The 24,637-nt window shown below is 42.3% G+C and overlaps 1 protein-coding gene across 2 annotated transcripts; it reads right to left on the reverse strand.

Annotated features, from left to right (window-relative positions):
• Positions 1-541: 541 nt before the first annotated feature.
• On the reverse strand, positions 542-22,973 carry cacng8b (calcium channel, voltage-dependent, gamma subunit 8b). Of its 2 annotated transcripts, none has more exons than XM_069142594.1 (6): positions 22,440-22,973; positions 10,021-10,305; positions 9,012-9,236; positions 5,575-5,658; positions 3,510-3,650; positions 542-3,212 (listed from the first exon to the last, which is right to left on the reverse strand). In XM_069142594.1, exons 3-6 carry the CDS (start codon positions 9,232-9,234, stop codon positions 2,410-2,412), a joined length of 1,251 nt encoding a protein of 416 aa, XP_068998695.1. In that variant the 5' UTR covers positions 9,235-9,236; positions 10,021-10,305; positions 22,440-22,973; the 3' UTR covers positions 542-2,409. The 2 variants fall into 2 exon arrangements, with proteins under 2 accessions (XP_068998695.1, XP_068998694.1); XM_069142593.1 differs by having other exon boundaries at positions 10,021-10,308.
• Between the last annotated feature and the right edge of the window lie 1,664 nt (positions 22,974-24,637).

The following is a 24,637-nucleotide window of genomic DNA, read 5'->3' on the forward strand; positions in this document are numbered from 1 at the left end:
ATAGATGGCTGTACAGCGGCTAATTTTAAATTGTAACAGACGCTGGCTCTACTAAACACCTGTGTTGCAAAATCTCTGGCTAATTTTACCCTAAACATGCTATTTCAGATCTGCTAGCTTAGCAGTCAGGAATGATTTTTGTCTCTCCCGCTGCTTCTTCTTCTCTCCTGCTTAGATGTTTAGTTTGTCCTCTGCCTCCTTTAGTGATAATAGTATTTGCACCAAATTTTGTCTTTTCGCAGCATTGGAGGCAAGGCTCACTAAATAGATAATAATAATAATAATAATAATAATAATAATAATAATAATAATAATACATTTAATTCATATAGCGCTTTTCAACATACGCAAAGACGCTTAATTTTGAACAAGCCGCGCTTCTCTCGCACCATGGAAAACAACCCATTAGCTGCGGTAGCTAATCAGGCCCAAGCAGTTGGTGCAGGCCGACCCAATGTAGCTCCTGTCAGCCGTCCCCCAGCAGGTCCCAAGCAGGCGGGAAGCCAAGCCGGCTGGGTAACAAAAGAAACAAACGACAGCAGTCTGTGAATATGTCTGTTATTGTTGTTGTTTTTTTTTATAAACTTCGTGCAATACAGTGTTTAAGTTTATCACACATTTAGATAAACCATAATCATTTGTCTAGATATATCTATTCTCAACTACATACTATTCATATTGCCCACATAAATGCTATCTGTGTGCAGTTTTTATCACATTATTCTTTTTCTGAAATGAAATCAAAGAAATTAAAATGTAAAGAATCTGGAAGCATCTGATCATTGTTTTGTTTCTTCGTTATGTCATGTAGCAGGTGTTTCCATGGTTTCAACACGGATCTGCAGTCACTCGGGACAGTTTAGAAGAGACATTGAAAGGGGGAGGATGTTGGGGTGGGGAGGTGGGAGAGAGACATGTGTTTACATTCTCATCAACATAAACAGGTCAGAGTTCAGACTCAGCAGTTACAGGGGAAGCACAGTGAAAAGAATCTTTGGGGAGGTTAAGGGGTCGTCTCTGTGATGAAGCCGTTACTGGTGATGTGATAAAGTCGGGGTAACACTGATCATGTGATCAAATATGGACAAGGGGGAGGGGCCAAGTAGAGCGGGGCAAAGTTGGTGGTTGAAACCACAAGAGTCCAGGGAGGGCACTTGGAACCAAACACTTCAGCCAAACCCACCCTGCCCAAAACGCATACCCAGTTTGAACAGTGGTCCCAAAAAACTTTATCTATAGACTTTACAAATATATGTATGCGTAAATTACAATGTACATGTATCTTTTCAAAAGTTGTTCTCTTTAGTGTTTTTTTAAACCCTCCTAACCCACATATACATTTTGTGTTTTTTTGCCACTGAAAATGATGATTTGCATGTGTCACTTTGGGACTTTTCATAGAAAAAAATGATTAGGTTTTTTTTCTTTTTCAGCTCAGGCAGCAACCTTTACCTGATTCTGTACAAATGTGTTATTCTACGTCTCTTTTTTCTGCTTCCTCCGATCAGAGGTTTCTGTTAATGCCCAAGAACAAACATCTTCAACACGACTATAGCTACAAGTACTACTGTTAACACTGATTAGAATGGAAATAAGACTAACAGAGGCCCATAGAAAACTCAGACTCGTAATAACAATGACGTTGGTCTGTTGTCTCAGTCACTCACATTATTGTTGCATTTCTTTCAGTATCAATATTGGAAGACAATTTACAGTATTCACATCAGACTTCATATTATGAATGAAAATTATATAATATGGGGGTTAAAAAATAATACAGGCTCTCATTCTCCCACATGTTGTGCACACTCATGCTTGACACTTTGACACAGTTACACACAGCTCACTGACAGTCCCAGTGGCTCTGCATGGAAGAAATTCACAGTAAAAGTCATAGAGATCTAAAATTAGAGTGGAAAAAAAAGAACCTGAAAATTAAAATTGAATTCCAAACTATAGTGTCTGCAAATACAGCTAGCCTGTAATAACGCTAAGAATAATCACAACAACAATTTTACATTAATGATGATCTGGTTAAATTAGCAGTAATATTGCACAAAAATTATGTGAAACATTTTCATAATAGCCCAAGGTTAATTGCGTTTGATCATTAACAAAATAAATCATTTCTAGCACGTTAAAATATCAAAATAGTTTTATTGTGAAAGTTCATTGTTGTTGTTATTATCGCTCTGTTATTACTCTTCTTTTTGTTCTCAGTGAGATTGAGTAGACTAAATAACAGTGAACATGGAGGGAGAGATTTAGCGTTTCGCCTGTCTGCCTGTGTTTCTATCTATTTCCTGTTGAGCCACACAAATGCAGTGCTCCTCTCCATCTCCCCTCTTCTCTTACTGCCCATCCTCCTCTCCCTTCCTCCTCCTCACCTGCCTCTCTCATACCTTCTCTCTACACAGGCGTTGTCTTCCTATTGAGGGTGTTCGAGTTGCTCTCCCTGTCTCCCTTCAGCCTGTCCAGAGTCCCCATCCCTCGCTCCCTGTCGACTGTGGATGAGGTGAAAGGTGGGGGGCCGGAGCCCACTGAGTTGGGCATCGGCGCATTGGAGTTGGAAGAATTGGAAGGGTTGTGGGACTTAAGAGAGGGGAGTGTGCCACTCATCATCACTCCTCCTCCCCCTCCTCCCCCATCCTTTGGGAAGCAGTTGTGAAGCTGGTACAGCGTGGCCCTGTCCACCGTTCCGTACATGGGTGGCAAACCCCCCAGTTTGGGGTCACGGGACAACGTGTAGAGGGAGATGTCGCCTCCAGCCAGGGCCGTGTGGGAGCGAGAGTGGGGGTTCGGTAAAGTGGACACTGAGATGGGGCCCTGGGAGAGCAGCGCGGAGGGGGGCAGGCCGAAGTTCTTCCCCCCACCTCCCCCTACAGGTGAGGGGTCTCGGGAGCGGGAGGGGTCGGTGGAGCGGGACGAGGAGCGGGAGCGGTGGCGGAAGCGGTAGCTGGGCAGGCGGAGCATGGCGTGCGTGGTGCTCTTGAAAATGTCGGTGCGAGAGCGGCAGCGAAGCTCTTTGTTCTTCTCGATGTAGATGTTCACAGCCAGCACCCCCACCATCTCAGCCATGATGAAGGACAGGCCTCCAAAGTAAAAGGACCAACCGTAGGAGTACTGCCATTTCTTATCCTCATCCTTCTTTGGAGAAATGTCTCCCAACGCAGCCGAGATGTAGACGATCACACCAATTATGTTACTCAGACCTGTGAGAGCACAGAAACGCGGTATTTACAAAAGAGCTGAGCAAGCATGTCTAACATGATCATTTGAGAAAAAAAGACAACTGGTAGGATGAGATGTGTTTGTAAAGATCTCCATTAAACTGACAGAAAAATCTAAACATAGCTAGATTCTCCCAAACAACGCATAAAAACTGTTTTGGCACATAATATCCTTCAGATCATCCCTCACAATGGAGATTGACCTGCCCTTGACGACACACACTTACAAGCACAGATGCAGATCTTCATACTGAGACACATTCAATATTCCTCAGTTACCTGCAGCCACAAACAGGATTCCTGCCCCCAGGATGATGTTCCTTTTGCTCTTGTAGAAGCGACTAGCAGCGATGCACACCCCTCCCATCAGCAGCAGGATGGCACTGAGGATCGGGAAGATGTTGGAAGCCCTGACTACCCCTAAACAGAGGAAGCAACAACGGTAAACAACAGAAACTAGAACAAGTGTAAATATGTGTAACATGATATGAAACTTTTATGACAATATCTGAATTGTATCAAAGTTCAAAGAAGATTTTCACGAGATCAAACCCTGTTTTGAATACTATTTATGGAAATAACCATTCACATAAGGATAACAAATTGCCTGACCGCTACTTTAAAAGCTGTTTTTTATTCTGAAGTAGTCACAATGTATGCATCAACAATGCATCGACAAAACAAGTGTGATTTTACAGAAAAAACTCATATTATCTCTGTGTAGATCAGATCATGATTGCAATTATTTCTGACTGACTTTATTAAAGCAGTATGCATTTGTTTGGCTGCACTGTAAACAGATTCACTGACAAAGTAACTGCTCACAGTGTAAACTGCAGCATTAAACAGCATTTGCTGTCACCAAATCAAGCAGGACTGAAATCGAATAATTACAACTTTGGACCTAAGCCAATGTAGTGCTGTGCTTAGGTCTGAGTAACATTCAAGAGTGTGTAGCCTAGGTTATTTTCTGAAGGTACAATTAACAGATATCCCCAAAACGCCTCACATGCAAGCTATCATGAGACGCCACAGCTTATCCATGTTCCCTAAATGCCCCAAATGCTTTCAGGAAATGCTAGCTAGTCGATAGATACCTCCAGTTACTGCAGCACACGCAACTCAGATGGGTATGTGGCCATAAATTATTTTGAAAAAAGTGAAATAAGGTGTAAGATTTAGCAGAGTTGAAACCGACATTTTTGATCTTTGTGGGCATGCTGGTCAAATAGAGCCGATCTCTGTGTCCAGATTTCCACTTGTCGACCTATAGCCTATAGTGGACTATGCAGTGAACAAGTAGCCAATCCAAATGGATCTTGTCTACTGTATAGTCCACTATATAGTGGATGAGTGGACAATCCGAACACAGCACCTTGTGAGAAATGCTGTGGCTCACTGACACTGGTGAGATTTAGTTTTATGTAAACATAACAATATTTATGCTTTTTAAAACTAAAACATGTTAGTGTGGATGTAGCTTATGTATTTAAATTTGGTACCGAATTAACGAGGCACTTTTCGATAGTAGAGGGTATCGCAATAAATTAGTCGGTGACATAAAAGTTTTGAATAACCGATCCCCAGTCGAGGTCCAAGTAGAGTAACAAGTGGGAAACATAAAGTTCTGGAATAATAATTGTTAACCCAGGTTTGGATAATGTAAAGAAAATGTATAAAAGAAAAAGAGAAAATCTAAATCAAAGCTTCTCCATAAAAATATACACAGAATACTCGGTGAAGAAATTAATTTCTCAGTTCTAGGCACACAATTGAATCAAACCCTTCCCATGTGGCCTTCAGTGCTTTCAGGAGGTCTGCCAACTATGCACACACATGCACAAACACACACACACGCATGCAGGCACGCACACACACACACACACACACACACACACACACACACACACACACACACACACACACACACACACACACACACACACATATACACACATTAACACTCCTCTCTCATCTAGGACAAGTAGGCCACAGGAAAGAAAATGCCACCTAAATGCCAGCAAAATGCCTCTGCAACATTGAAAACAGAGCAAAAGCTTTTCTTTATGTATGCACGGGCACACATGTAGCATATCATAGAGCAGAAAGACATCACTGCAGGGCACTGAGTGCAAACTAGGGCACCCCATCTACCATGACTTTGTACACACAGTCATGTTTATTTCTTGATGAGATTATCTTCCAAGGGATGAGCAGAAAAACACCAGGTTTAAAATGTAATGGACAGTCATTCTCTTTTTCTTAATTCCAGGTTTTCACAGGCAGCTCCCACTCCACCCTCTCCCCCCGTCACTCATGTCTGGTACTACAGGTATTGACTTACGTAGGACGTATTCTGCCCCATCATGGTCAAAGTCTGCATCCTCTGGGAAGTGGTTAATCTGAGAACACACTCCTCTCTTCACTCCTGAGATTTAAGAGAAGAAACAGGGTGACCAGAGTTGACAACAGACAAGAAGTCATATCCACAGCCTTCAGAAAATAGAACAGTTGCTATTCTGAGGAACAAACTGACTGACATGAAAACAGCCACATCTTTGTTTGAAAATCTATTTGCTGAATGGTAAACTTCAATTCACTAATAAAGAACTTCACAAAGATTAAAGGCTCTGCTTCTACATGCAGATGATGTTAGTGATATCACATACACAGTACACACAGACACGTAGATACATAAAAGTGTGCAGACACACAGGCAGACAGATAACTACCCGCCGGGGTCCTGCATGTAGACAGACAGACGGATGGACGGAGGGATGTACGCACGATGATGACAGCACACCACTGTTGCTGATGGATGGTTTGTGAGAGAGATGGAGTGATGGGATGAAGAGACACAGACGGAGGGAGAGACGGACAGATGTGGGGTGAGCTGGTCTCGTTCTCACAGCACTTATATTTCCACAGGTGGGTCTGTAAAGAGACAGATGGAGGTACAAAGGGGCGGGACATCAGTTGAGCCACGTAAATCAGCGCTATCATCCTCAGACGCTGCCCTGACACACATGCAGCTCCAAGGCAGTTTTAAAACCTTAAAAAAACATTGGTGCATGTTGGCATTTTTTCCCCCTTCTTCCTTCATTAAAAGTACCAACACACCAATGATAAAATACTCCATTACAAGTCCTTCAAAATTCAGTAGAAGCATAAAAATATAAGCTGAATATGCTGGAAAATTCAAAAGTAAATTTTGTTGTTAAGCAGAAAATGTATTCCTGTGACTGACATAATATTATTTATGACATCATTCGATTATCAATACTGATGCATCAGTGCATAAGTCACACTTTACTGTTTTAGTTGGTTGAGGTGGAGCTAGTTTTACCTACTTTGTTCTGTAAACTGTATTGCGCTTAAACATCAAAATACAGTGAAAGTGGTTCCCAACCTGAAGGTCGTGCCCCCTCCAAAGGGTAAAAAATAATCAGAGGTTTGTTCAATGATTAATTGAGTAGGAAAAATGAAAAAAAGAAAGTCTCTACTCAAATTTGTAATCATTTTTGGAGTTTGAAATACCAAATACTCAAGCAGTTACTCAGTTTGATCCATTTGGTCCCATAACATTTGGAAAGTCTAGAAGAGCCGGATGACTGCATCATTCTATCACCATTCAAGTTAGCATAGCGCTACACTGGAAATTAGCCGGCTCGGCTGTTGGAAGTCTCTGGTGCACGTGCTCTGCCAATAAAGCATGCCCAGTATGTATTCATCCAGCAAATATGGAGAGATTCATCTGGCAGTGATAGGCGTAATTAACAATGTGTGAACTCTTTTGGCAAGAGCTTGAATGTAACAGATGTTCATTTATATGTAAAAGTACCACACTACAGGTTTAAATGGACAAGTATGTAAAAGTGTCTTTAACATCAACTCACTACATGACCTCCATGACAGTTGTGGCTCTAGTAGCTGGCGTGTTCAGTATCAGGCTCATGGAAATTGTGGGACTGTATGAACAAACAAATTAAGAAAGTATTCACTGACAGGTAATTCAGTACAAACCCACCTTCAGTAAACCTGTAGAAGAGAGAGGAAGACAGGACACAGCTCTATCCACAGCATAATGTGCCATCCACCCGCGGGTATAAATCTTTTAGAGCAAGCATGTCCTGCATTTCCACTCCAGCTACACCTCACTGCATCACTGCATGACTACTGAGCATCTATCTTGGCTGAATCCTCCACAGACATCAAGGATACCTGACCTCTAAGCCATGCCAAGACACTGTAGGCTTTACTGCACCACAATGTGGAGAAAAGACTAAATGAGAGAGGAAGCTACAAGGAGGCGAAGAAGGAAAGAAACCAGAGAAAGATATAATGAAATGTTTGTGGGAGTGAGACAGAGGGACAGCAAGTGGAGAAACTGAGAGAATGGGGCAAAGGAAGGAGTGGGCGGGGGTGCACTGCAGCAGAGCTGCAAGGGCTAGAGCTTATCTCTAATTGGCTGCTTTGCTATCAGGAAGCAGAGAGATGAGGACAAATTAGCTTTGTACAATGACCAAACCCAGGATGGGCTGTGGATGCTTTATGAAGAGAGCCAAGAGGTTTTCCTGGAGACAGAAAAGCCTCGGCTACCTCAGTCAGCATGTGAGCAAAGGCACAGATCGCTAACTCACACCACCCCTTTGGCTGTAGCTGTTCACTGTTAACTCCATCCCAGCCTCTACTGTTGAGTGTCAGCCAGGCAGTGTAATGTATAATGAATTAGCAGCTTGTGTTGCAGTGACAAGCCGAAGATTGAGAGATGGTTGCTGCCAGTTTCTGTTTCTTCCGCCACTTGACATGAGAAGTCGATGGCTTTTGTCTCAGCACTTCACTTAAATGAATTCAGCCTGAATCAAAGACAATGATTAATGGATTATTTTGAGTGAGGGTTACGCTTCAGTATCATGTAATTATATTGCAATTATGCAAAACTGTTTTCTTGTCACTGTGGCACGGCCTAGCAAATACAAATGCAGTGTGTACATGTGGATGCTAATAATGATTGCTGATATCACAGCAGTGCGGCAAGAAAGTTTTCTAAAGTTGAGTGAAAGCTTCTAGTTGTTACACACTGATCTGCTTTACAGAGTAAACGACACCATACAATTACAAAAAAAAAATACAATGTGATTGGTGGGAAATATGTTTCCACTTAAAAGCTTGGACATTTAAGAGCTGCATGGTTTCTACGGCAATACACTTGCAGTGTCCAGTGCGACCAAGTCGATTTCAGTAAGTGATAGTTAAGAACTCACCAGAAAGACAATAATTTGCATTACAACATAGTATAAATACAGACATCCCTGTATTACTATGTGCTTTAATGATTACGTCTAATACTTTGAGCTGTTTTTAGTAGTTTAATTCAACTGCAGTCTACATAGCAGCAGATCTGACCCCGCTCTGAGCATCACTTCAAGTAACACAACACTTTTTAATTATTTCATCATCCTCCAACTGTGAGTGCCCTCCCACCTCCACAACTCTATTCTCTCTTACCTGAACAAGTCAAAAGAAAGACATTAATTGTGTAGATCACAAAAATATTAAGCTCATGCTTCTTTATAAAAGCTCCTAAAGGTGTAAAGGTGACTAGATTTGGATCTACAATCAATTCTAAATTGCTTGACGGCAAAAGTAGCTGCATTGCCCTGTAACAGCCTTCAACTGCATCCTCCAAACTGAAATGAACAACGTCAACCAAAGCAAACTTTGGTTTCAGTCCAAATCCCACCCATAGATCCAAAATGTCTCCCACAACTTCATTTTTACCTTCCAGGCAGCATATTCTCCACAGCCCAGAGTGGGTAAGTGCCCCAGGGTCCTTCTTGTCTTTATTATGGGGGTCATCCTGGCTGACATTGGCTGTGCTGTTACAGATGAGGGCACGGGAGTACAGCCAGTAGTCCGTCCCTATTGCCACCGTCATCAGGCCGAAGGCAGCGAATGCCCCCACGGTGGTGAGAAGGATCTGGATCCCCTTCTCACACACCATGCCTTTAAGACAGATAGAGAGAAAGGAGGAGGAGGAGGTGGGAGAAGACACAGAGAGTGGGAATTAGGAGCGCAAGAGAGAGTGAGAAGAAATAAACAAGTATTTGTAGTGGAGTAAGATAACAAGAACCGGATAACTGGGCGGGAGTGTGTTCACAATCGTTGACGAAATGCAGTTTATTACAAGAAGACAGCAAACACACAGGTGAAATGATGAGGGGCATGACGAGGTGAGGGGCACCGGTGGGAGGGAGCGAGAGGGAGGTGATGAGAGAAGACGAGAGTGAGGTGGAGGCGGATGTGGGAGGTGCACAAGTGGCTCTATGATGTGTCCTTGGAGGAGAGTTTGATGACTCTGCTGACTCCGCTTAACAAGACAGAATTGATGTGAAGCACAACAGATCACACCCTCCCAAGTCTGAGGCTACTCCATATTCATGACCCTGACACTGTTCTCCCCCTCAGAATCAGCAGCACTGGAGGTGAATACACAAACACACACACAGCAGATGAAACATGGGATCACCTTGTACCTGTCTTTATTAGGAAGGCAATGTGGGTGCACCTTTCACATACAAACATCCGTGTACTTTCTCACATAAATAGCATTACGTAATTCACTTACAGCTAATCATGCTGACCCGTGACAGTCAGAGTAAAAAGTTAGTTCGGTATGAAACTATAGATTCCTTCTTTAAAAGTTCCTCTTCCACGCTATTAAAACTGAGACTGAGTTTTTAACAGGCAGAAAATCTGAAAGTGCAAAGTGCGGCAAAGTGAGACCTACCTGACGGCGAGTTTCTATCCTTCGACTCAATTTTGAAATCTTTCTTTTCCTCGTCAGTGAAGAACGTGCTGTCCCCTCAATCCGGACAGCATCCATCGACTGTTTTCACCTGCTCCCCTCTTTCCTTTTTGCACTCGTTCTCTCTCTTTTGCCTCTGTCTCTTTCTCTCTCTTTCTCTTTCTTTTTGTCTCACTGGAAAGTTGGTGCAGGCTGAGGTCGTGGACGGTTGTCCCGCTATCTCTGTCCGTCCGCTGTTAGCAGAGAAAACCCATGGTCGCTGCTCTGCTGCTGCACATAAAACAAAGCAAAAGGCAGGAAGACATTGCATTTTATTAGTTTATTTAAAGTAGTATTGTTAGGTCATGAATATGAATATGAAGATGAACAGTTGCACAGTGTAAAAAGAGAAATACATGTTCCGCACCTTTATTAAAGAGTTCATATAGTATACGCATTTTATTAGGGCTGCAAATGGCAATTAATACGCTGATTATTTGATGTAAGATTGTCTTTTCAGCCTGGTCATTTGCAGGTTGTTTTGAGGTAATAATCTTGAAGATTTTCAGATGTCTGTTGAGTCTCTATTTATCACTGAATGAGGTCACACAATGGAGATCGAGCCTGTGGCCCACTGATGAAAACTCTTGCATTTGCAGTATTTTACAAACCAAAAATAGTGGGTGTCTTTGCGGACATGCCTGGAAAAAATTACAAGTGGCGCACAGCTTGCGACGCATTTTCCACTTGTGGCTGTTCCACCACAGAATGTGACTTGAGTGTGAAGCAGCGTAACTACAGACTGATTGACGTCACATTGACGATGCAGTTTAAATGTGCGGGAAGTGAAGTCCAAAAGCTGCAATTACCGCTTATCACCTTAGGTGTCGCCAAAGACAGCAAAGCGAAAACTTTTATAATTTTTACTTTAATGTTTGTTTAGGGTAGGTAGGTAGGTAGTTACTTTATTAATCCCCGAGGGGAAATTTTTTCGCTACAGCAGCATACAGAAGCAATAAGATAATAATAGAATAATAGAAAGCAATAAAACAGCAGTAAAATAGCATTAAAAATATTAAATATAAAATGCACAGTATATACAGTATATACAGTACAGTATATATCTATATATATATATATATATTATATATAAACAACCAAGAAACACAGACAACAGTGTTATTGTTGTGTGATGGATTTTGCCAGTTTAAATCAGTCGCTCTCTGAGCCACAGTCACCTGCCCACCATACTTTTAAACAACAGTAAAAAAATGTAATATGTTTAACTTACTATCTCAAAATATAAAGATAAAGCAGCGAACTGTCATATTATAGAAGCTGGTGATGTGATATTCCTTTTGGCATTTTTGGCTCTAGGGCAAGCAGCAACGAACAATGATGTCACCCATTGCTTTGTGAACTGCTATTATGAAGCCTTAAATTCAGATTTTGGGCATCGCCATCTAGCTTAGTTTGGAGTGGTTTGGAGCCAGAAGTGACCATATTTGGACCAACTGGGGGGGGGAGTGAGCTGTGGATGTGATTCAATCTGATTGGGAACTTGAGGACACTGCACTGCCCTGCCCACCTAAACCTCTTTGGAGTCAGAGCCTTTTTGAGGTCATTCTCTAGCGGCACTCGGTGATATTGCAGTGTATGGCACTTCCACATTGGCCTCGTTTTTCAGACCTGGAAGCTACGTCCACTTTCACATACAGTTTATGCTGTAGGGATGGAAATGTCTGTTTGTCAGATTGAAATATCTTGGAAAGACTACCATGAAATTTTGTGATGGTATCTTCAGATGCTTAATCCTAATGAATGTGGTGTTTCTCTTATTGCCATCACCAGGGAAAAATTAAAATGAATCCGATACTTTGGTTTAAACCTGAAAAATAATATATGACATCCACATCAACCTCACCTATATGTTGTGCTTTTTTTTGTTTTTTAATTTTTTTTTTAACAAATATTAGCACGCTAACATGCTGCACACTGACACGGTGAACATTTGACCTGCTTACAATCAGCACGTTAGCATTCAGCTCAAAGCACCACAGTAGCCTCAAAGCGCATGGGCCGTAGATTCTTAAGCTGCCTCTAAAATAACGGACGTGGTAAATAGATTATGAAATTATTTACTTTCTGTCAGCGGACTGATGCTTTCAGCGCTACATTCAACAAATCGGGCTCCGTGTGCCGACGCTGAAGAGCCATAGTGTCCCTGTGTTAAAACAGACAGAGTAATTATAGCAGTGACAGTATTGCAGGCCGAAGAGAGAACGACTCCAGAGCAAGAGAACGGCATCCAGTCTGAATAAGAGGAGCAAGAGGGGGAGGCAGGGAGGACCAACCCGACATTGTTACCATAGCAACATTGAATTCCAAAGTCTGGATCAGCATAGAGCGAGGGGGGGGCGGGGGGGGGGGGAAGGAGAGAGGGGCGGGCAAGAGATAGAGGGAGGAAGAGGCAGCAAGAGCAAAGCACAGAGAGGGCAGGGAAGAGAGAACAGAGACGGGAAAGAAAGAGGCAGAAATGAGAGGGATATTTCAAGTCACTAACAGAGTGTTGACTCTGAAACCCAGGCAGACGGACCGGTGCGCCAAAGCTCTATCAATAGATAAGTGTGTGACCACTGCAACACAGATGCTTCTGGACACACACACACACACACACACACGCACGCGCACGCGCACGCGCACGCGCACACAGACACACACACAGACACACACACACACACACACACACACACACACGCACACACGCACACACGCGCACACACGCACGCACACGCTTGTGCACTCGTAAGGATGCACGAATAAAGAATAAAGGCCGTCAGTTACTGAGGACACAAGAAGAAGCCCCTCCGTCTTTTCTTTGATCGATTGAGAAACAAATACGAGGATATGATGAAGCAGCACACATTATTCGAGAAACATTATTTAGCAGACATAATGCAGTGCAGTCAAGTCTGTTAATATTTGATGATGCAATATGGCACCGTGATCAAAATAGGTTACATCCTGTTTGCATTGTAAGACCCAAAACAGAGCTGCCTCAAAGACAGAAGGAGCGATGGAAGGAGAGACGGTGTTTTGCGATTGTGTGTGTGTGTGTGTGTGGGGGTGGGGGGGGGGGGGGTTGAGGTGTGTGTGTGTGTGTGTGTGTGTGGAGGGGGGGAGGCTATGTGTTTCCTCTCCAGTGCATCTGAAGATGGGTCTAGTCCAATCTTATTGAATCCCAGTAATGTTCCCCTCAGCTCCCTTCAGTTATACAGTTAGCCTCAAATCTCTGCGTTCAGGCTCCTTATTATGTAAACTGTCAAATGACACCGCCACAGTGCGGCTTACATAAACAATGTGGGTGCATATGTGTAAGTAAACAAGCGAAAGTGATTTTGTGTGTGTGTGTGTTGTATGACCTTCCAACCCTATCAACATGCTGCCTCTCCCTGAGGAGAATACATGTCTAGAAGGGATTACACTATCTCCAAGGCCTAAAAATACAGTATCTAATGCGTGTGAGTACGTATGTGGTCTTTGACTCCGGTATTTAATGAATGACCTTAAGAATAACCTACTAAGTTATTCCCCCTAGGAAAACCTCCCCTGTGTAGGGGATCATAATTGTCATTTAATTATCTGTAATTTTTATTTTCCACCAATAATTAAGAAAGAGGGGAACGAAGGGAATGACGGGAGCGAGAGCAAGAGAGCGTGAAAGAACGAGAGGGCACGAAAAAATAGAAAGAAAGAAAGAGTGAGAGTTTAACCAAATGGGTTTGACTAAGGGGCTGCATAAGAAATATTAGAGAGGGGGCTTAACAAGGACAGAAAAGGGGGGATTGTTATTCTTCCTTTGGCTGATTTTACAGTAGTCCGTCTTGTTTTAGGGACAGCAGACAAGAGTCTTTCATTTTTTTGTGTTTTGTTTAAGCCTTCTGTTCCAGTATAGTTAAAGGATACATAAATATTATGTATTTAATTTGCACCATACAGGTTGACAAAGGTGGTCCGTTCTCTTATCGGAAGACTCCGTTGTCAGGATGAAATATTTCTGTGGCTTGCAAAACTGTTTTGTCTGTTTTAGGATCTGATGACATCATGGTTAATTTCTGCAAACAAAAACAGTCCGACTGTCAGATTTAGGGAAAAATCATGGTTTTAAAATGAGAAGCCTTAGGGAAGCAGTGGTTTGGGTTAAAATCCACAAACTGTGGAGCCTTGTCTCCACAGTTAGGATATTAAACACTTTGTTTAGAAGCTAGAGGACAATCATTGTCAGGCTTTGAAAGAACAAACAAAAATAACACTGACTGTCAGCAGTGTGTGAGATACGGGGGACTCGGATGCTCAAATTGACAGACGTAGGAAGGGTCTCAAAAATGGGCCTAATTAGTTTCTATTTATTTGTATAACAAGATTTATTTTAATAGGGCTTGAAAAATATTAGCATTTTTAAAATAACTGAAATATATTGTAATCAAAGCATATATGGCATTCGAATTCAATTCACTGTAAATAACAATAGAGTGTAATTTCCAGGGCATCCACGATGGCACGAGTTACAGAAATTCAACAGAAATAATGCAAAATTTGTAAGCTAACACAGGTACTATCTGTTAACTGCCCAAATGTAATGTGAGTTACGCAATGCCTAATAGGGAATAATTTAAGGGGAAGCACAGAAAATGTCAACAACAGGCAGGTAATAAAGATTGTGGTGCTTCACCTGCCTGCTCTGATATAACAACAACGGCACTCCCACAGCAGGACTGACCCCGGGCAGAGAGCCGCTCTCAAGATAACAGGTGAAGGTGTTCGCTGAAGTGACCTGCTGCCACAGGGTTGAACACAAACACAAAAGGAGGAATGGAAGATGCTAGATCCAAGGAAGCTAGGATGTCCTGTCCGTATGGAGACTGAAAATGTGCTGCTTTCTGAGAAGAAATTTCAGCTACACCTGATAAATGGAGATGTTTGTGCAACAGATGGTAAACAGCTAAAAAAAAAAAAAAAAAAAAAAAAAAAAAAAAAAAAAGCTACAAGGTCAAACTTCATTTCAAACATGACCCAGGCAAGGCAAAATGCACCCTTCCAAATCAAGTGCGAACGAACAGCATTTCTTATTTGTGAATGTAAATTGACCACCAGGATTTAAGATGACATTACTTTTCAACCCATGAACAGACACCAGCCCAGTCAACTCCTCTCTGGCCCATGTTTTATTGTGTATTAGCTGTAAAAAGAAAAACATTTTCATATAGATTAGTTAGTCTGTCATGCAGCCGGCCCAAATGGCAAACAAATTAGCAACAAAATTGAGAAAAACAAAACTTTTAAGTATGTGTGCAGAAATATTAAAATTCCGCAGGTTAATGATATAATAACACAATGTAAGCCTGGCTGTGTTACCAAAATAACAACAACTCAAATTTCTGCAGTCTGTAAATACAGTATATGGCAATTAATTAATACATTTGATCTCCCTGCTGTATCTGTGCATTTTATAAAGATTTTTTTTTTTTTAAATTTGACAATTTGTCAGACAGGCAGGAAATGAAGGAGTGAGTTGTTAATTTATTATCCTGTCATGTTATTCCAATGTTTTGTTGACCTATTCATCTACTCAACCCTCTTCTGGACTTGAACGCTCTTAAACAACATCTCTCTGCATCCGTACAATGGATTTCAGAGGCTTTTGTCACTTTAACATGTTTGTTGTTTTGGGCCACTTGCTGAAGAACTGACACTATTGATGTTTTAGGAGGACAGTCTCACACTTTATCATTTGCAGAGGATGAAAGTTTTGCATCTGTGTCAGTGTTAAATTCATGTGTACATTAATTGTCCCCATTATAATTTCTATTAAACAAATTGAGGTTTAAAATGGGATACTATAAAACTTGTACCACTTTAATAGTGTTATATTATTTTGGATCAAAGTGTTTTCGTTTTTTCTAAATGAAAAATGAGAGTACAAATGTAAAAGGGGACAACTGATTTTATTAATTTAAGTCTGTTTACAGATCTTGTAGAGTACTACTGTTTGTATGTAAAAGAACAATAGTGAGAAGCCTTTTGTGGCTCCAGAGGAGGCTGTGCAGAATCTGACAAATGATGTCACCGGGGAGGGCTGAGCTGAAGAATACAAGTGTGAGAATGAAAAAAAATCTGGGGGGTGGAATTAGGGAGCTGAGCTCAACAATCATTTGTAACCTGCTCTTCATCTCTGCTTGAGGCTGACAGATCAAAATTAAATGAACCACCACTAACATTAAAACACCTGAACCTTGACGCAATGGTCATCTTGCATCACGGGTAATTGAGGTTGTGAAAGAGATAAAGAATGAATGAAATAAAAAAGAGAATACCTCTGGTTCATTTTAGATCCCATTTAAATTGGTTGAAAAGGTTATAAGAGTGCAAAGCATCATCACATTCTTACCAGGTGAAATATAGGTTCAGAACCCCTCTCCTTTTAAATCATTTCCATACAGTCCCTGATGGCAATAGGTTTGGCACAAATAGTGAAGAATTCTGGGTAGATTTGTCTTCATAATATAGCTGGATTTGAGCAATATGAGTACTTATTTCCTTTTGCCATAATGCCAAGCATCCCAGAGCACATTTCCCCCCACAGTGATGCTTTTATAGTATGTTTGCTACATTCAGAGGACTTTGGGCCAGCCAGAGGCCAATTAGCTGCAGCAGGAAGCACTGCAGCAACAAAGGCCAACAGCTTAGCTATGGAAGCTAGCAGCTGCAGGGACCTTTACAGAGGCCGGCCCTCACTTGTCAGAAAACCTCAGATGTAATCAGATCTACCTGTGTGACTCATTCCCAGCATGACAGAATACCTTGCTCGTATAAAATATAAGCACACCCGATGAGTTGTGGCTCTAATAATGCAGCCATAAATCACACAGGGAATTTGAATTTTGTAGCAGCTGCTCCATTAGCTATTCATTGCATAAATCAACTACCAAACTGCTTGTTGAATAAATGATGACAACTGTAATAAGTTTTTCCACACATGTGAAAGGCAATGGTCCTGTGCGGGCTTGTGAGAATATTTTCAGTGCAACATCTACACAACAAAGTGGAATCACACTGACTGCTACATATCTAGGAGGAAATATGCCTCGTCTCCAAATGACCATAATCAGGACTGTAGTTGGTGAAATGACATAAGCTCATACTGATTACTTGACCAAAAGAAAAAAATGCACAAGGCCTACTTGTGATGACAGCTCTAAAAATACAAGCAGCGTATTCTATTCTGAGTTCATGATGGCAGTGAACATTAGGAAAACATGCATAAATATTCAGCATGGTGACTCTTGGTCGCCGAGCAAATTTCCCTCCTCAACCATGAGAAGAAGCTACACACCCGTGCTCATTGCCGGGACCCCACATCTGTCAGGCACACATATACATATATGCACACTCACGTGCATGCTGCCGAAGATGCACACGCGGGTGCACAGTAAAAGATAGACACGCAAACAAAACCTTGGCATGCGGGCAAATATGCAGCCTGAAACCCCCACAACTGTCAAAATGATGACAATAAAATCACAAATTAGGTCATCTTTAGAAGGTACTTCAAAGCGCAGCTGAACTGCCATTCGGGCCAAGTGAAGAGTCCATAAGATCCTCAGACTGCATGTGACCAAGTCTTTGCTTGTCTGAGCAGAGCTGCCTGAGGAGGCAGTGGCAGCAACACCTCAGTCTAAGAGGCTCTCAAAATAAAGTGTCTCTGAATGACCGAATGCTCATGAACCCACGAACCTATGCTCGAACACATCTGCACGTGCAACCATGCACATGAAAGACCCCCATAAAAGCACTCGCTGACAGCAGATCTAACACAAAATGGCCCTTCTGATTTATAGTTTTTATACAGAAAGAAGTGAGTTGTTAATTTATTATCCTGTCATGTAAGAGCAGCAGAGAAAGAAATTAACTTGAACTTGAACTGAATATTTGCAGTTATCAAAAACGACAGCAGCCTTTAATAGCGACAGTATGCTGCAACTAATAAATGTGTTTATTATTGATAAACAGTTCTTAAAAGATGTCATATGATTTAGAAAAAATTAGAAAATGTCCATTGCAGTTTTTCCAAGTTGATGTTTTTGAAATTCACGTGGTCAACAGTAAATTCAAGCTGCAACTCAAAAATATTTTCATTACTGATTAATCTGTTAACTATTTTCTTGATGAATTGATACCTTTTCCCAAAATTCCCATTACCCCAATGCTGAAGTCTTCAAAACCCAAAGACATAGTTAAAGGACAAAAGCAGCAAATCATCACAGATGAAAAGGGTAAACTATGTATTTTGCTTATCAGAAGTGATGAGCTTTAGAAGTTCATTCTTGACATTAAAACCATACTTTAATAAATAGAATATGTTAACATTTTAGAAATTAAAATTCAATTCGACTCTTGGCTAACCACCTGCTAGCTCTCGTTCTTTATTTCTGGATTGTATGCAGTGACTTCCTGGAGTCTTGTCATTATAGACATGTTGTTGTTTTTGTATGAATTAAAGAAGAAATATAATACTGTGTTAATTAATTAGCTTCATACAGAGGTGCTGGGGGGGTGGATTGTGTGACCTTTGCAGCCAGCTGTCTCCCCCTGTTTCCAGTCTCTGGGCTAAACTAAGTTATCCAGTTGTTGGCTGTAGTTTCATATTTATCTTAGAAAGTGGTATCAGTCTTCGCATCTCGACCTCGACGTGAAAAGTGGACGCATGCTGGATGAGACAGGTCAAGCATAAACTGTATACAAAAGTGGAGGCAGCTTCTGGGTCTAAAAAAAAGTGAAGCCAATGCGAAAGTGACTTAAAGTGCAATACCACCAAGGGCCTCTCGTGGCTAGTTACAAAAAGCCTCTGGCTCCAATGGACTCCTCTTCAAAAAACGTCAGCGTCTCTCGGAAATATAAAGTCAACACGTTTTTTTCCACAAGCCATCACATCATTTGCTAAATTCACTCCTTCTATTCACTGTTCTGGTGGTTCTTCTGAAAATAATTCCATAATCAGACATGAGGCTTTACAGAGCAGTATCTTTGGGGGCATGTTTGGTTTGATTAACAGGCCTGGGGTGCAGTCAGGTTTCTGGTATTGGTGGGCGGGCATAGGGTCCTCAGGTTCTCAGTCAAATTGAGTTGGATTCCACTACTCCCCAGCTCATCCAAATATGCCCACTTCTGGCATCCAAACAGCCTCCGACGGCTGGAATGCCGAATTTGGATTCAAAACGTCAGCATGCGTGGCGTCGTGGTTGGTTCCCGCTTGGTCATAAGTCATAGACTTGTCACCCAGGAGGCCTGTGTTTGAATCCAGAAGAGGATGACGTGAATTTCTTTAAAGCAATGTAGTTTGGGTGTGTAACCCTAAATGTGTTTTTTTTCAGGCCACTATGAGGCAGAAGCGTGACACTGACACAGTTACGTTACAATGATCGTCCTGTGGACTGGTGTATTAGGTTTAATATCAGGTTGACTGTAGTTGACTTAAAACCTTGAAAACGGTAACACTATTGATGAAGTTTTTTGTCATGAACTTCAATATTTTAATTCACACAACTGAGCCTCTCACACCGCTACACCTTTTGGTAATCAGCGGAGAGGCTTTGGTCACAGGTCCCATGACGTGTGTGCTCACTGGAGTGGTGACTGCTAACACTGTGCTATGTGTTCATGCTGCATGCCACTGCACACAGACAGGTTGGCTGACAATATATCACTGACACAATCTGGTTCGATCACAGGCTCTTACAACCCTGCTCTCAGAGGCTGCGCTAACTTGAGCAAAGCACTTAAAAACAACAAAAGCTTTGGGTTAATTGATGCACGGGTCACAGCCATCGAGACAGGAGTCAATTAGAAAGCTTCGGATGAAAGCCTCCGCTCGCTGGAATTATAAGCAGCGTTGTGTATTGAATTAGTATGATCTCCATACACCGCAAGCCTGTGTTTGATTTGTACTCATTTAGGTACAGGTCTTTATCGCCATGTAATATAAATATGCAGGAGTTCGTTCAACTGATATTGGTGCAGAGATCAGAAGTTACGCAGTAATGTGAATGAACGGTGGCATTTAGATGATTTGATTTGTTAGGATCCTGAGATCATATGGAAATGTGTCTGTGGCTTTCATTCAGTGCGGGGTTTCCTCCTGAGTCCCTGACTAAAGAGAGGACAAGAACACTGTGAAACCTCCACCATCAAGAAAATTGCAGCAAAGGCATTGATCCTCTGAACAATAGCTACATGACAGATGTGATGATCATTGCAGAATTGCCTCTCCTCAGAGAAGGAGAGAAACAAGAGGGCGGGAAGCAGACATGACTGCCCAACCAGCTATGAAATTTGAGTGAAATATAGCAAAGCGAGCCAAAACATTCATAAGTTAGAGAGATTCTTTCAGATTGTTCTGGCCCGCTTGAGCATTAGATGATTAGGATTTGGCCAGCGTTGAAACACATAGAGCCTGTGTGGGCAGTATTGACTGCAATGAGTCACCTTACAGTGTAAACATCAGATCTTAGAGCCAACTGAGGGGTTTTGAAAGTAATCCAAAATCCACAGAGATGATCATCAAGGCCACACACACACATCACACACAGGGAACAGACGGCATTCAGCACGTGGGAGGCGGAGGGGCTGAGGGGGTGTGACCAATAGACAACAGGGCCAACAGGACTTATTGAAAGAATCAGTGGTCATTGACGGAGAGATGAGCAGTCAATGGCAGCACTACGATGCAGAAAGTTACACGTTTGATTTCTCATCACGCATTAATTAACCTTAAAAGTCCTTTAACATGCAACAATGTGTAAAACTTAAACTTATAGTATATGCTGTCACGGATATTACTGCAGTTTAACTGAAGTTTAAATGATTTATGTGGACTCCACATGTAACAATGCTTCCACAATACAAAATGGTAATTAATGACTCACCCTTGGTTCAGCTGACTGTGCAATTAAGCCTCTCATCAATTACCTTTACTTATTACATCTGATTATAGTAAAATATGCAAAAACAAAACTTTTTAGCTGGCATCAGGGCCTTCATTCTGTCAACACTTTACACTTAGTTGGGAGAATGTGTAGAAACTCAAAAGTTCAACAGTAAACATGTAGTGAGGGAAAAACAAGGTGGATCTACATTAAAACTGTTGTAGCAGAGAGGTGATGAACATTTTTCTGGCTTTGAAAAGGAAAGACTGCAACCAAAACTGAAGAGATGCAGCACCAAAGTGAAAGGCTGATTTTAGTGGGAGTAAGCTTGTGCTACACTCACCAAAACTGAGAGTGACCACTACAGAGTATTTGTCATCAGATAATTAGACTCTCTGAGGAAACCTTCAGTGCTGTACCTGTCAGGGGCTGCAGCCACTGAGGAGACAGGTATAACTCATTATGCTGCTTGCTGACAGTGCACACTAACTCCTGAATACTGCAGTGCTCACTCCTCCAGCGTCTCCCAATTCAAGACATTTCATCCCACCTTTAGCCCAGATGTGATCTGAGCTGTGATGAAAGAATGAATGATTGATAGCCTGCCAGATGTTTTGGTGCCCTTTACCTCTGGATCTGTCAGAGCTGCAGATTGGCCAGTGAGAGGAGACTGTGGGCTGGATAGAAAATGAAATCACATCAGATGACATGATGTGGCCCAAGTTCAGCGTGGAGTTGAGATGATGGCCCTGCACTGAGGGGAGTCCAGCGACAGAAGCTGACCAGTGATTTAGACACGTCCAAGCTTCGGAGCCACGGGGCTGAGAGCGTGCAGAGCTCGGTTACAGTGATGCGGACTGCGGTGCATTCATTAATAGAGTTAGCTACACACATCACCCTGCCTGCATAGGCTACACGGTGGAAAATGGACGCCTAGCATCAAGCGACCGGTACACAGAAAACTCAGTGGACTGGGGCACAAATCACATATGAAGGCGCATACACACACACACACACACACACACACACACACACAATGGAAATACTGCTCATTCTCGGACCGAGCATTTCAGCAAACACAACAGATATTTTAGTCCCAACACCTGCGGTGTGAATGCAGGGGGAGCTTCAAACAAGCTATTATAAGGCTTTCATTTGCATAATAGACGTTGCCGTCGCTAATTATAGGCCCGCGCAAATAGGTGGGAAAATGATCATTGAGCATTTAATCAGAGAGGTGGCAGAAGTCTGAGAATTATTATGTCTGCGAATTTCGTATTCCTCGCTGTCAGTAGTAGGCTAAGTTGCTGGCAACGTGAAACAAATCAATGTGGCATGCAAATTCCACCGGATGAAATGTGATCCATTAGACTGCAAAGTGAAAACAACAGTGTCACAGTGTACGTATAATCATTAGAGAAAAGCTCGGAGAGGTCTTACCTGCAGGCTTTTCTTTTTTTTCTTTTCTTTTTTTAAATTTCAGAGCTTCGCAGCGCGTTGCACTCCCAAAGAGAAGGAGATGGAGGGAAGAAGAAGAAGAAGAAGAAGAGAGGGGGTGGACGGTGGAAAGGCTAAATAACGGGTCTATCGAGGCAAAAAAAAAAATTAAAAAAAATAGACGGGGTAGTGAAATAAAGAAGCACCCAGGGGAGTGAAATCTCAGTTCCTGATTGAATTGAAACCAGCCTGTGATGGAAACGGGATGAACGTGCATAAAAAAAAAAAGGCGAATACAAAACACGTCACTGAACACGGATTTGTCTACAGTGGATGTGGCCGCTTGCTTGTGTACTCGGGGAGAATGCGTCTCCCCCTCCCCTCCGGTTGGACGAGCGCTCGCCTGCCTGTCTGCGCCTCTATCTATTTCTCCCACACTGAGCCCCGACGCAAGCAACTTGTCGCATCCCACCAAAACTCCTTCACTAATGTGAAGGACGGCGGATCGTGTCAGAATCGACACGAGATGAAATCTCCTTCACAATATGTTGTGCTACGAGTTCACGACGAAAGGTTTAACCCCCCCTCCCTCCTCCACCCCCCTCTCTCCCCTCCTCATCTCCCCTCCCTTCCTCGTCTCTCTCTCATTTTGAGGGAATTGGTCTGGATGTGCTTATTGGAGCGTGTGCCGCGCGCGCAGCGCTACGCGTTTGTAAGTAGCCTATTAGCCGTGACCAGGTTATACGCGCGCGCGCGTGTGTGTGTGTGTGTGTGTGTGTGTGTGTGTGTTATTGATGTCGATATATATATATATATATATATATATTTTTTTTTTTTTTTTTTTTTGCTGGAGAGCGACTTGATGGAACGCCAGTGGGACACTTTTCCTCTGTAGTGATGATGCTGATGATGAGGGCCGCGCTGGTAGTTCTGGGAAATGGAGCACGAGCGCAGCCCTGCAGAGAGAAAGAGAGCGAAAGAGAGAGGCAGAGAGAGGGAGAGAGGGAGAGAGGCAGAGAGAGATGTTAAATCATGGAGTCACATATCTACAGGTCCATATCAATGTATCGATACAGACATAAATGCAGTGTGAGCTGGAGCCTATAATACTTGTGGTAATTGGGACTATTACTGCCATAATTATTTAATCAACTGACATTAGTAATGAGAGATGTCACAGTTTGTGAAATTGACCGGATTATGTCATCGACAGATCTATAAAAAATGGAGCCGGCAGCAGGCTGGGCTGCTGGTCTCAACAGTGAGGATGCATACAATTGAGTGAGCGGACAATGACCTTCAATAGCTTTAAAATGGCTTTAATGCCCAGTTCACCCCTTCTCTCTCTCTCTCTCTCTCTCTCTCTCTCTCTCTCTCTCTCTCTCTCTCCCCCTCGCACGCACGCACGAACGCACACACACACACACACACACGCGCGCACGCACGCACACGCACACACACACACAGAAAGGGGGAGAGGGAGAAGGAGAGCTGGATGGAGCTAATACAGAGTGGCAGGTCTTTCATGCAGTAATGGTGATGGTGAAAAGAGAGATCCACTCAACCCACACTGCTGCACACACATAAAGTGAAACACACACACCCACGCATACAAACAAAAGCAAAACACAGGGGCAAACACGCACACAAACACATGGGCCTGCACACGCTCACAGTGCAAAGTATGTTATTACAGAAAAGTGTCCACACAAGCAACAATTTAATCTCACTTGTTTACAGCAGCAGTCATGGCTTCATTCACCAGGAGAGACGCTCACACACAAAAAACCCGCCATGGTTCAATTTTATTGACCTGCACATGCTTGGTGTTTGATTTCCAACACCTCTCACAAGCCCCCTGACGAATACTCACATGTGCTTATTTTGCAGCTTCCTTTTTCATCTATTCCCAAATAAAAATTTCAGACAGAAATGAAGTGAATTTAAAGAATAATATGACTTAATGCATTAGTTTACATGAATCCCACCTTTTTTGTACTCTTTTTGACCTTCACCAAAAACTTCTGTCTATATATGTAGATATGTTTCAACATAGAAATCCCTGTTTTGGAGACAGGAGTACATTTAATTCCATGACTTTTCACATCCCTTAAGTGAAGCTATTTAATATTATAATTTTCTCCAATATTTGTGTACTTTTGTCTCAGGCTTGTTGTGTTAAACAATTACTAACTTTCACA

This window comes from Embiotoca jacksoni, unplaced genomic scaffold, assembly GCF_022577435.1.
Source record: "Embiotoca jacksoni isolate LCO1_2020_lvr unplaced genomic scaffold, fEmbJac1.0.p SCAF_11, whole genome shotgun sequence".
Lineage (NCBI taxonomy): Eukaryota > Metazoa > Chordata > Actinopteri > Embiotocidae > Embiotoca > Embiotoca jacksoni.